The 14,222-nt window shown below is 43.3% G+C and overlaps 1 protein-coding gene across 3 annotated transcripts in view; it reads left to right on the forward strand.

The window, feature by feature from the left end:
• samd11 (sterile alpha motif domain containing 11) overlaps positions 1-12,203 on the forward strand; it is a 61,846-nt gene extending 49,643 nt beyond the window's left edge. For 2 of the 3 annotated variants that reach the window (XM_089124150.1, XM_089124152.1), the window contains exons 8-13: positions 5,200-5,312; positions 5,885-5,963; positions 6,168-6,892; positions 8,742-8,866; positions 9,302-9,412; positions 10,454-12,203. In XM_089124150.1, coding sequence (XP_088980276.1) covers positions 5,200-5,312; positions 5,885-5,963; positions 6,168-6,892; positions 8,742-8,866; positions 9,302-9,412; positions 10,454-10,696 — 1,396 coding nt within the window. In that variant the 3' untranslated portion in view covers positions 10,697-12,203. The remainder of the gene's footprint in view (positions 1-5,199; positions 5,313-5,884; positions 5,964-6,167; positions 6,893-8,741; positions 8,867-9,301; positions 9,413-10,453) is intronic. The other variant, XM_089124151.1, reaches the window with a different exon arrangement.
• The last annotated feature ends 2,019 nt before the right edge of the window (positions 12,204-14,222 follow it).

Raw genomic sequence — 14,222 nt, forward strand, 5'->3', positions numbered from 1 at the left:
GGGGACACTTTTGGATACTTAATTGGGGGTTTTATGTCCTATTCAAAGCTTTAAAGGGCATATTGTAGGTTAGAGGACCCAACGAGTCAATGTATAGAAAAATAATGTAGGAACTAGATTTTCTTTAAAGTATACTTATAAATGGTAAATGGACTGCATTTATATAGCGCTTTCAAAGACCCAATAGCCACCAAGCGCTTTTACATTTTTGCCTCACATCCATTCACTCACTCACGCGGTGTCAGCCATGGAAGGCGCCATGCAGCTCGTCGGGAGCAGCTTGCTCATGGACACTTCGACACTTGGTCAGGTGGAACTGGGGATTGAACTACCAACCTTTCGGTTTGTAGACAATCTACATGAACCACTGCCGCCCCTACAGAAGCTTCTGGAGTCGTTTTTGTGACAAAATTTTACTTCCGCGTCTGAAAATGGGCGTGATGTAACAGGCGGGAGTGTGATCGATTCAAACAAAAGGAAAGCAATGGATCGCAATGACATTTTGGACGCTGAGGAAATTGTTCATACTTACTCGTAAGACGGACCACAGCCATACAATTATGAGTCTGCTATGCTGCCAAGAGATCAGGGACAGGCTAGGATTAATGTTAGACAGAATGGTCAGAGACAAATTGAGTTGTTGTGTGAGGAGAACCTGTGGAGAACAGGACAGGTGTCTTGGTGAGAGACGTGCTTATAGATGTATACACGTTCGCTAACGATATACACTTTGCTTACAATATTGTACTAATTATTACCATCTTATATCAGGCCAGCAGACATTAGTATGTTTAGGATAGATTTATACTATTAAATGTATAAAAACTATACTTGAGGATATTTCTATTGTACTAAAAACATACTCAAGTACATTTTTTAATACATATTTTTCACCTGGGTTATAACAAACAGAAAATTTAAGATTTGAATATTTAAACAACCTAGTAATTTTGTTTTTCAATTACAAATTGCCTTTATTTAGCCTTTATCTACCTATATCACACTATTTGATGCCATTGGTACAGTATAAGACGATCAATATACTTGTTTCGGCATCCCCTGATAAACTCCATCATATCGGTGGGATGATAAACCTTCGATCTGAAGTGAACGCTTCACACGACCGCGTTTTTTGAAGCCGATGCGGAAGAGAAATCCTGCACCAGACACGAAAGATATATTGCACCATCCCTTTTCTTGTTATAGAAACCCGTTGACTTGATGTCCTGACAGGCCGGAGATTTTGCAACCTCCACAAACACAATAATTTAACATGATGAGGATAAATTAAAATACAAAAAAAACTACCAAAAACATACTGACTCAAGACCGCTCTTACTGAATACCAGCCGACTCTGCACTGAACTGAGGGTGGCGACTCCCTTTCATGGCGTAAAGTGACGCGATGTTGAAAAAAAAGCCGTTTTTATGAGAAACGCTCACTTCTACTAAATTAGTGCCCTTATGTCGTTTTAAAACATTTTAAATCCTGCATTAACTTTTCATATGGTATTTGCACACATGGTTATATATTAATTAGATTTTTTTTTACCTGCAATATGCTCTTTAAAGCTTCAGTCTCATTAAAATTGTATGTTAAAGAGTGACCTGTGCAGTCATCCAGGTTTCTCCATTTATTCTCCACGTCATATGTGAATATGATGGTGGAAACATGATGACAGAATACTGGCCTGTATGTTTGGGTGGGCTGCAAGCTTTTAGCACAGATTGTGTGACATTGCTAACCCCTCTAAAGTATCGACAGAGAGTCCGCCAGGCTAAAACAGTGCGCCGGAAGCCATTCCTCAAGCTCACCTTTCTATCGACTCTCCATAATTGATTATCTGACGCCCATTAGTGGCTATTGTTAAAAACAAATCATTACCAAGATCAATAGTCCTGCAGCCATGGCTGGCCATTTGTCTGGGTTTAAATGGCAGATTGCATTTAGGGAATCTGCAAGGCAAATCCTAATGTGTTTGGCATGTGGGGCAGCACAAGCAACAGACAGTGGTCTGGGGTGGGGGGCGTTGGGTGAGCAAGAGCTTTATGCATTTTAATGTGCTTCCTGTGCAAATGTGTTCCCGCCTCGAGTCAAGGCGAGGCGGGCACGGTGTGGCGAGCGGCTAATCCCCCGCGCTCCTCTCATTAAGGGCCATCCTGTCAGCTCTGCTCCACTTCTCTCTCTCTCTCTCTCTCTCTCTTTTTTCTCGTCTGGCCAGTTTGTTGCTTTGCCTCTGCCTTCACACACACACACACACCACTCCACACTGCCGTTGCTTTCAGGCAGGGAGCGACGCCGCTGCCACTCTGACAGGTCGTCACACATGAGCGAACACAAGTGGCGTCTACTTGCCCTACCGCTAGCTAGCTATAGAGATCGACAGATAGAGAAAAGGAGAGATGGGGCAGGGTGGAGGAACGGAGGCAGTCCTCAAAAGATGTAGAGGTAATTAAGCCTGTAAACTGAACTGCAGTCAGTGTAACAATAAATGTAACACATTTTTAAAGCTGCCTTGTGCAACTTTTTTTAAATGTTGAAATACTTTTATCTCTATTTAAAGAGATAAATGATAATAATCATTCAGGAAAATGAAAATAATCATAATATACTCTTATGTCTTTCTAAACCTGACCTTTTTTTGAAAAAAAAAAAAAAATCTGTAAAATACAAAAGAAGATGTTTTGAAGAATGTTTCAGTTGCTTTTGTCTATACAATTAAATTCAAGGAATTAGATCCCTCTTTCATTGTATGGATTAAAAAAAACATTGAAAATACTTTTTTATATATCTTTTTGTGTGACACAATGTTCATATCTCTTTAAAGCACAGAGAAAACTAACATGCCAACTGGAAAACCTGTTTGAAAATATTCATTATTTTTGCAATTTCGACTGGTGTAGCTAGTGGAGCACAAAAATACACAATGCAGCTTTAAAATTTTTACATTTCGACAGAGTCATAATCCCTGCCCTCCAACATATCGCCCTGTTTTTTTCTTGTTCTTTTTCTATTTTCTGTCGGCCAAAGACCCAGAGTGAAATGGTTAACGCTTGCCTCATTCCAAAATTGCTTCCTATAAAAGGAGAAGCACGTCTGCCGGGCACGTCTCCCCATGATTACAGCTAATTACTATCGAGCGGACGCCTCGCGGCCCCAGTCATGCAGCTTTAATTGACCGTTATTCATCTGTGGGCCGCGCAGGGCGGCGCAGAGTTTGGCAGGCCTGGCCAGCGCCGCCCGGGCTAATTGTGAGGCCTGAGGGATTAGGCCAGGTGATTACACACTTCACAGTGTAATTACATAAGCATGGCTGGGCTGCCGGCCCGACTCCCGGCCCCAAGGTCACGCGCTGCCTTCTTCCAGATTAATTGGAGCTGCCACAGAAGTGCGAGGCACCGGCGGAAAGCGGTTATACGATTAGCATTAACATTTCAACAGCCGCCCAATCGATCGATGATTTCCCCCCTTTGTGTTTCTCCACACCTTCCTCAACCCCTCAATTTACACACATGCTTGTTCCGCTTGTACCTGTGTTTTTAGATTTCTTCTTTGTTTCTGCTCAAGGAAGACATGCTAGGGCTGTTTAGCTAAAAAATTGCGTAAAACCTAAGTAGAGCAAAATAGGGCTTCTTCCCTCATTTCAGATGGGGTTTTTTTTCCGTCTCTTTCTGTTTGGATGTTTATGTGTTTGTGTTGCACTGCATTGCTCAGTCTCTCTCCCCCTGGAGCAAGCGTTACTCAGTCACAAGTACAAAGCAACCGCGCTTTTCTTTCGCTTGCTTTAGGTGTGTTGAGTTTCATTTATATTTATGCATGTGTGAGCGTGCGTGTTGGAGGGCTCAGTGAAGAGTTGCAGTAAATGCAGTAAAAAACTTTAAAAAGACACCGCAGGATTTGCCTGGATTTCAACACCTCGCCACTAGTACACTTCTTCATATTTTTCCTCTACTCCTTTTTTCTTCTTAGCCCTCATTTTCCTTATTCCCTGACATGGCTCTATAAAGGCGGCTGCTGTATTGTATATGAACAGCCTGTGTTCTCCACCTGTACAAAAGGAGAAAAATTTAATTGAGGCAACGCGACACGCCATCTTTTTATTGGTTGAATACGGCGGAGGGAGACAGGAAGAGGAGGGGGATGTGTGCGTGTGTGTTGGGGTGGAAGAGGAAGAACTGTGTTAATTAGTGGGTGCTTCAGCCTGTAGCCCGGGCGAGGCTGGGGGGCCGCCCCAGCTGTCGGAGTATGACATGCTCTTATTGTGCATTCAGGCCTCATTACCAGAGTGGCAGGGCCACAGAGCGCAGCAGAGCAAGAGGGAGGGAGCGAGCGACGAGATGATGGAGGTTGTGGTGGAGGGGTGGGGGGGGGGGCAAGGATACAAACAGTGCTGCTGTCCGCAGCGTGACAGGACTGATGAGGGGCTACGGTCGCTCGTGTGCACCGGAGGGAGCGATAAAAATAACCGATGGAAGAGAACGCAGCATTACCATAACACCACACAGCTATATTGAAATCGACTTTGGAAACCTTGTATTGTAAGGATACCACCACACAGACGTAACAGTTTGTTGACAACCTGTTCATTACCATAGCACCGTACAACTGTACCAGACTCCTTAAAAAACCTAAATCATTACCACAACGCCACATATTAGACTTTTGGAAATCTATATAGTTAGCTTTCCAAAACAAAACACAGCCATAACAGACTGTTGAAAATCTGTATCATTACCATAATGCTGTACAGCTGAACCAGGCTGTTGATGAACCTGTATCATTACCGTACCGCCACACAGTCATATCAGACTGTTGTAAGCCTACCTGTTTTAATACCATAACATCACACAATTAAGAAAGTGCATGTATTCTGTAAGTAACAATTTCGTGAAGTCAAGCATGACGTATTTACAGACCCCAAGACAGACTCTGTTTACTTAATACACGGTTTAGTCTTATTGAGAATGATTCATGTGTGTACGTTATTCCAAAAAATAAAAAATAATCATAATCTAAGCTAATATTTTGTACATAAAATTTTTCTTTGTGAATATCCTGTCTATGAAAAATGTATCCTGTAATATAAAATAAAATGGGTTATAAAAGCAGGCTGTGAAAGACTTACAGTATACAGTATAAAAACAGTAGCAGTTTGTTAATGATGGTGTTTTTTTTTTTTTTTTTTTTTTTGTGCACAGAGACATATCGCATCCTCCATTGCTGTCCCCACAGAATGCCCCTCACATTGCTCTGGGGCCTCACCTGCGTCCCCCGTTTCTGGGCATGCCTTCTGCCCTCTGTCAAGCCCCAGGTGAGCATTACCTCTGCCATATGTTACACACACTCACATTTACTCCGAACTCATTTAACCTGGGATTTTTTTTTTTTTTTGATGTGTTATTGGTTATATACAGTAATATATACAATAGCATTTATTTAAAAATATTATAACACAAGTGGACTTTTCAAACAAAATGTTAGGTTAGAAAATACAACATTAAGGCAAAATTATTTGAAGACTTTCTGATGCTCAAACATAGGTGTAACATCCTTAGTTAATGTGATGAAGAACAGCTATGTTACTCTGCTAGGACACCTGTGTGAACTTGAGGAGAACTGACTTCATACATCCACTTAAAATGACCTTGAGATCAGTTGGTTAAAAAAGTAATTAAAAATATATCTCAAAGATGATAGGTCTATCATCATTTATTTTGGGGCCACTCTATATATCACTATGTTGAATGTGTATAATCTGAACACTTGATGTATGTTGTATACAAACAGATGTATACCTTTTTTTTTTTTTTAATGATAGCTGTGCAATGGGATGAATGTATCCCTCCCCTTTAATATTGATGTTCTCTTGCTGTTGTTCTGTAGGTTATGGTTTCCTGCAACCTGCTCAGGCAGAGATGTTTGCTCGTCAACAGGAGATCCTTCGTAAGCAGAACCTTGCTAGGTAATGTTATAGAGATGCACAGATAAATGTCTCAATCAACTACTACTTGATGTTTGAGCACTTGTTTGTAATATACCAAAAGATAGATTTAATTGATGAACCTCACAAACACAATTTTATATTATGTAATTTACAATCTTTTTCTCAGGAAATGTTCATTACCATGTTCCAGTATGCCTTTCTGATTGTGGAATGTTCCTCCAGGTTGGAAATGTCTGCTGAGTTGTTGAGACAGAAGGAGTTAGAGAACCTCCACAGGCAGCGACTGCTGGCGGACCCACTGGGCCTGCATCCCGGGCTTCCTGCGGAACACCCTGCCTTACGCAGCCTGCACGAAATCCCAGAGGGACACCCACTCCGAGAGGAGCTCAATCGCCGCAATGCCATGCTGGTTTTGCGGCACAACAACACCCCATTACTCTCCCTCAACCACCAGGGGGCAGCAGTAGGCACTTCCTCTAAAGACCTCAGCAACAGGAAGAGCGTGAGGAAAGGAGGACCACTCCGAGGGGACCAACAAGGGGGTTTGTCTGAGACCAAAGAGATGCTCAGTGAGGGTTGTGCCAGGGATGGAGAAACAGAGGGACAAGATGAAGACATGAAAGACTCTGAGATTGATGCAGAGGTTGGGGAAGATAGGCCTGAGAGGCTTTCCAAAGTGGACGGACATAGTCTCGGTTCGGAGGTGTGTCAAGGCAAGGATGTGAGCAAGTCTAGCGAAACAGTGAAAGAGCTGGGAGAGAGGTCAGGACGGCTCAGTGCCCCTTGTAGCTCCATTGGCCAAGAGTCACCGACCCACCACCTCTTCACATCAGGACTGAGCAAGAGTGAGGCCAAATACCTGCCACCAGGAATCCCACCCTTAACCACTTTGCCTGGACAAACGCTGCCCTTTACCTTTCCATACACCAGCCCTTACTTTCACACCGGTGAGTTCACAGCTGTTTAAAATTCAGATAGCAAAATCTAATCACATTCAATGAGAGATATTGTATCTTGTGCTTATTCAGATGGCAGGTAAATGTGACCCAAACCCAATTTTTTTTTGCTCACATGTGACTCTAATTTGTTTTTCCTCATGACAGTATGAACAGCAAAAACCCCATGCAATTAGATGTTTTTTTTTCTTCTTTCAATTCCGATTTTTGCCACTTCCATAAGAGGTACTAAATCTGATACAGGTCAGATGTTTTGCAATCCGACCACAGTCTGAAAAGTCATATCGGAATTCATGTGACTTTTAAGTCACTCTAGAGAGCAAGTCACATGGGAGTCACTTCAAAGATTTTACATACCCGAAGTTATCAAGATAGTTGCCAAAGGTAGTCAGTGATGTGTCAGAACTCATAAGTATTACAGTGACGGCTCATTCAAGCAAAACACCAGGGCTCGTATCATAAATGTTTAAAAAAAAAAATGTTTTATATATTGCCTGCACATAAATTCGCTGGCTTCTGTGGCAGATCACACTATAAAAAATGAGTAATCATTTACTTTAATGTTCTCAGTGTTTATTTCCAAATGACAGTGTGTTGTGTGAAGTGTTTTTATCATTCTTTTGCGCATGCTGGTTAGTTCAGGACCATGATCTGTTTGGCTTGGAATCTGATATTGGCCACATTTAAAACAACAATGTGAACAGCGATACAAAAAAAAACGGATCTGAGCAATAAATCGGAATTGAGCACTAAGGCTTGCAGTGTGAACGTAGCCATGGAGACATACATTTCCATATTCCAAAGCACTCCTCATTTAAAACGAACATACAGAGCGTATGCGTACACTAGTGTTAGTGACATCATATGCCTGCTCCTCAACTATAAAAATCTGGAGTTCACATAGTATTCCTTGTCCTCAAAGAGACAGAAAGAGTGAGTAAGAGAGTTAGAGAGAAACTGAGAAATTTAGCCCAGAGTGCAAGCAAGCCCAGAGCAAGTTTTAATGGAAAATGAGTCTCCTAATGAGGAAGTGACCAATTCAGAGAGAGGCTGAGCTAATCTACCTCAGGCATTCTAGCAAATACTGAGCATGCAACAAGTCTCATCTTACCAATGATAAGATGAGACAGAGAGAAATAAATAATAATTAAAAAAAAAAAGATGTTATTGCTTACTGCCTTAATTATTTACAATAAAATGCCGGTTTCTCTTATCTCTATAAATGTAAGTGTATGGCAATCGCAGCTGTCAACCTCCAACCCAGACAGCAACATAGTGTTGGCCCAGATTCGGCCCCCATCTGGGCCTCGTGTACAAGATGTGGGTAGGATCTTGGCTATGCTTCACTATGTTGCTGTCTGGGGGGAAAAAACAACTATAGAATACCATGAAAAGTCAGGAACTTAAATGTACTTTCACTGGAAAATTTTGGAGCTTGACAGCCACAATTATTGTCCACTTTTGTTGTATGGAAAAGAGTAGCTTGGACAATGTGCTTGTGTTCCGAAGAAAAACAAATTTGAATAACATGAGGGTGTAATGATGGAATTATGTGGTAAAATATACATATCCTCATAACAACAAAGCATGAAAGGTTTAACCCCACATTAATATCTAGTTACTGAATGAGTGCAGAGCAACTTCAGCCATCTGAAATGCATTACCTGCTCCAGCTGAGAGACCTCCCCCAGGAAGGGGCCCTGTCGCTGACCTTTACTAAACTCCGTAATAGGCAGGGTCAATAACAGAGCTGTGTGTAGGTGCAAGTGAGTGTGTAAGGGGACAGGGGGCCTTCTGTCTCTAATGATTTTTGCTTCCTCTCGGCCCGGCGGGCTCACAGGCGCAATGGGAGGTCTTTTTGTGGACGGAGAAGAGGCGGGAGCAGTCGAGGACATCAGCAAGTGGAGTGTGGAGGAGGTGTGCAGCTTCATCAGCAGCCTAGCAGGCTGTGGGGAGTACACACAGGTGAGGACAAGAGCAGGAGCAGAGCGTTGGATACCCCCTCTCCTGCCCCTGCCTTTAACAGGGGCTACTGGAGACATTCAGTACAGCACAGAAGGAAGATCACGTGCTGCAATTTGTAGACAAGAACATTAGACCAGCATAGCTTGATTTAGTTGTTCCTTGAGTGTTCTTTAAAAAGTTAGAAGGCCGCTCTGCGCTGCTCTTATCTTTCTCACTCACAGCTCTGTCTCACACATTTCACCACACCGAATGTCAATCTGTCGCATGCTCAACACATCAATAAAACCCCACCGTTGACCACAGCGCACCACATTTCACTGCAGATGCCGAGTATGCATGAGCTTCCCCGTGGAATGAGTCACGTGAATTGTGTGCATGTTGAGTGAAATGGTCAATGTTCATCAACGTCAGCTGAAGCTAGGTCATCTATTTCAGGTCTTCAGAGAGCAGGCCATTGATGGCGAGACTCTGCCACTGCTAACTGAGGACCACTTGCTCAACAACATGGGGTTGAAACTGGGGCCTGCCCTCAAGATCCGCTCTCAGGTAAAGAGAAGACCTGCTTTACCAGGGGTGTCAAATCCTGCTCCTGGAGGGCCAACATCCTGCAGAGTTTTATGCAGACCTTAGTCCAACACACCTGCCTGTAATTATTCTACAAGTTTACATGTACATGAAATCAAATATAGTAACTTGTGCGTGTTTTTGCCGCTCTGTCCGGGGGAGGGCTCCGAGCTCGGAATTTGGCCCGAACCCAGAGTGCTCCCCCTCCTTGACTGGGATAGAAACCAGCCAAGAGTGAGGCGATGGGGTGGTGGAGGGATGCTGTGAAACTGTCGCAGGACAGAGGTGAGAGACGGCTATACCGGCTTCCTCTTGCGCTCCTCCCGAACTTTGTTAAATAAAACTTCAAGTATTCTTGAGACCTTGATTACTTGACTCACGTATTTAAATGGAGTTATAGCTAAACTATGCAGGAAGATAGCTCTCCATGTCAAGAAGCTGCAATAATAGTGGACAGATATACAATAGGGAAAGGGTGAGCAACTCTGTCCCAACTGTCCTGCAGAATTTCTTTTGATCAGGGTTGGAGCTAAACTCAGTATTGCAGAGCAAGGGTGTACTATCCTGCTTCTGGAGGGCCAACTTCCTGAGTTCAGGACAAATCCTAATAAAACACAAGCAATACAAGCTAATCAAGGTCTTCAGGATCACTCAAAACTTCTGATCCGGTGTGTTGGAAAGGGATGGATCTAATATTTGCAGGAAAGTTTCCCTTCAGGAGCAGGAGTGCATACTGCTCCTGAAGAGTGGGCTACAAAGATGGTCCATAATAAATGAACTTGTCAGAACTTCTGACCAGTAGATTGCTGATATTTAGTTTTATGTTCTTGCCCAGGGCCCCACAAACCTATAGATAGGCCCAGTTTTTTTGTCTTGTTTCTTCATGTTATCACATTTCTTCGTTCATTATTCTGAGCAGACATGAACGCAGTCATCTAGTATCGCTGGTACTGTACATCCTTATGCACTTCATGTTGGTGTATGGTGTGAGAAATAACACTGGCATGTGGCTGCTTTCCTCAGGTGGCGCGACGTATTGGCAGAATATTCTACATGACCAGCTTCCCGCTGGCCCTCCCGCTGCCGCCATCTGTTCTGCGCCCCACAGAAAGAGACCCCCTGCCCACTGAGACCCGTCCTCCTTCTACCGGCAGCACTTCCTCCCCATTCAGCGTGCCCCCTCCCGCTTGCCGCGCCTCCCCCAAACAGGAGAACGGAAACCCCTCCTCAGCGGGAGCCTACGACTCCACTAAACCTCCCTCGTAGAATTGGCCATTAAAACTCTTGACTGCTTCTCCATATGGCAGAGGCAGTGCTTCAGGGAGGAGGTAAAGACGGAAAGAGGGCATGAAGGGGGCCCTCTTTGAACTATTCTTTCCTTCCTCTTACCCCCTCTACCCCCCTCCTGAAATAAAAAGCAAACTTGAGGACCTTTATGCAGAGGCACTTAATCTTTTTAGGAAAAGTGTGGAGAAATGTGCAGAAAGAATAGAGACACTGAAGAAACGATGCGGGCTGAAACAGCTCCACCCTTGTGAGGAAGCCAAAATCCAAAGATGTGCAAATAGGGACTTGGGGACGAGACAGGAAGGGTTAGAGTGTGTGAGAGATGAACGTGAGCAGACAGCTGCTCCTAAACAGCATGCCAGAAAGAAGAGAGACGCATCCAGCGAGCGCACAAGGTACACATGCAACATTCTTTTGTGTCAGACTTTGTAGGAAAGCATAATTCGCTGCAATGAACTCTTGTGGTAACCGACATTCTCGGGGAGCGTTGAACTTCGAAAAAGACACTTTTTTTTCTTGCGTTTACGCCACCTCCTCCTCCAACTTCCAGCCATTTTTAAACTCTCTGGAGTTGGTTTTGCATCGAAAGACTAAATCCTCCAAAGAGGAGTCAATCTAAGAACAGGATGGAACTCATTTGCAGACTTGACCAGTGCAACTATGCATTCCACAGTCCAAAACCAAAGATGGATGGATGTGGAATTTTCAAACGAGATCTGGTGTTGATCTCTCCGGTGATGAAACAAGGTACACATACAGGGCCATACTGAAGGAAGATAAACTTAAAAATAAAGATGTGTGAAGCACTTATGACTTCCTGTGACCAAAAGCCATCAGCCAAAGCAATGGCCCACCCTCTCACCCGACAAACATCTGGGCCCGTTTTAGTTTCACGACCCCACGAAAAAAGGACATTAGCGAAGGATGTACGTATAGATGGATTAATGCCATTGTGAGGTCACAATTACTGCTGTGGGAAAGACATGTTATCCTGAATTGTATAGAAACATGCTCAAGATGAGAATATACTGAAGATGAAATAAGTGGTACGTTTTGTTAAATGTAGTTGCACGAGTTAAAAATCTTCTTTATTACTGAACAAAATGTGACTGGGTGACTCGGTGTTACTTTTGTTCTTCTTTTTCTGTTTGCTGTGTATTCCAGTTGTAATAATCATGAGCCCCAATCTTAAATGCCACTTCAGCATATAAATGAGGAAAAAAATATTTATAGAAAATTGTTTGCTGTAGTTAGAGCAACGAGATATTAAATTGTCCTTAAATTGATCCCAAAGAACAATACTTTTCTCTTTGTTGCAGGGAAATGGACGGCACAAAGCTCTTTATGCAAATCTTTGAAATAGTTTTTCCTTTTTGAATATGTAAGCAATTAATTAAAATCGTCACTAGATTTCCCATCAATGTTTTGTCTTCATCCTATTTTTCTATTCTCCGCTGGGTGAAATAAATCCTATTGCAAACTTAAAGATGCTTGTTTCTCTCATTTTTTTTTCTCCGAGTGATGTTTATTTCCAAACTCCTCCACAGTCATGCAGGGAGTGGCGGCCCCAGTGGATGGCAGTGGATGGTTAATCTCGTGGTTAGGGGAGTGTGTGTCTGTGTGTGTAGGGTTCAGGTCAACAACAGCTGTCAGAGCGTCAGGTTCAGTCACAGGCCAGGGCCCCTGTGGTCCCCGCCTAACCCAAAGAACAAATGACTCTCAGGGATGTCCACCTCTTAACCCATTCAGACCCTGTGTCCATTACAATGGACATCACATGTCAGCCCCCTTTTTTTAACTTCTGGAGCATTTCACAATAGACAAAACAGTCAATATCTTGGAAATGACGAGTCCCAGCAGATCGTCCTTTGGTGTGGTGAGTGGCCCCTAGGGGCCCTCTCAGACCCCAGAGTCCCGAGGTTATGGGACCCTTCCTTCTGAAGTGACACCTTTCCTGTTGGGCCCCATTTCTCGACACGTGGGGGCACTAGAGCCTCTGGCTAGGGCCCGTTGGTGAGGGCCCCTAGGGACCCTACTTTGACCCAAGTTTGGTGCATCTGGGCAGCTTGGTCCCAGAGTTATAGCCGTTCAAATGCACAAAAAGAGTGCATGTATGCTCACTTGCCATGAAACATGCTGCAATTGGACACCATCCCGCCTGCAATCTATTGAAAGGGGTTTCAGGTAGTATATTTGATAGACATTTTAACTAAAGTTCCTGTCGTGATAAAAACTATTTTACTTCACTCAGCAGGCCCCACGGGGTCCGTAGCACCAAGCGCCGTAACAAAATTCTGCCGTCCCAAAATTCCGCTGTCCGCGAACCCCCTATTTTTATAATGGCATAAATTCTACATGGGATCTCAATATCTCAGCTCAGGAAGGGTCTAGAGACTCAATTTTTGCACTCAGGTCTAAGTCTCATGGCCCTCTGTCAGAATCTAGAGTTTCAAGAAGATCAGAGAAACTCAAAATTTTGACCCAAAAAAAAAAAAACGACAGGGGTACCCCTGTAATTTTTTTTCGGTGCGAAAAAATAAGTTTCTCCAATCTTCTCAAAACTCTGGATTCTGATAGAGGGCCATGAGGTCTAGAGACATTTTTGCACTCAGGTCTGAGATAATGAGATCCCACGTAGCATTTGTGCCATTATAAATATCTCAATATCTCAGCTCTGGAAGGGTCTAGAGCCTCCATTTTTGCACTCAGGTCTAAGTCTCATTGGCCTCTATCAGAATCCAGAGTTTCAAGAAGATCAGAGAAACTCAAAATTTTGAGTTTCAGTGGTACCCCTGTCGTTTTTTTTTTTCGGTGTGAAAAATTAATTTTCTCCAATCTTCTCAAAACTCTGGATTCTGATAGAGGGCCATGAGACTTAGACCTGAGTGCAAAAATGGAGGCTCTAGACCCTTCCTGAGCTGAGATACTGAGATCCCACGTAGCCCGCCTGCAATCTATTGAATGGGGATTTGGGTAGTGTAATTTTTGGACATTTTAATTAAAGTTCCTGTCATGATAAAAACTATTTTACTGCACTCAGGGGGGCCCCCATAGTCTGTGGCACCAAGCGCCATCCCATAATTCCACCGTCCACGAACCCACTATTTTTATAATGGCTACATGGGATCTCAATATCTAAGCTCAGGAAGGGTCTAGAGACTCCATTTTTGCACTCAGGTCAAGTCTCATGGCCCTCTATCAGAATCCAGAGTTTCAAGAAGATCAGAGAAACTCAAAAGTTTGACCCAAAAAAAAAAAAAAACGACAGAGTTACCCCTGTCGTTTTTTTTTTCTGTGCGAAAAAATAAGTTTCTCCAATCTTCTCAAAACTCTGGATTCTGATGGAGGGCCATGAGACTTAGACCTGAGTGCAAAAATGGAGTCTCTAGACCCTTCTTGAGCTGAAATATTAAGATCCCACGTAGCCCGCCTGCAATCTATTGAACGGGGATTTGGGTAGTGTAATTTTTGGACATTTTAACCCTTTGATGCGCAAGCTATGGAT

This window comes from Pimephales promelas, chromosome 20 (genome assembly GCF_988280905.1).
Source record: "Pimephales promelas chromosome 20, fPimPro1.hap1.1, whole genome shotgun sequence".
NCBI lineage: Eukaryota > Metazoa > Chordata > Actinopteri > Cypriniformes > Leuciscidae > Pimephales > Pimephales promelas.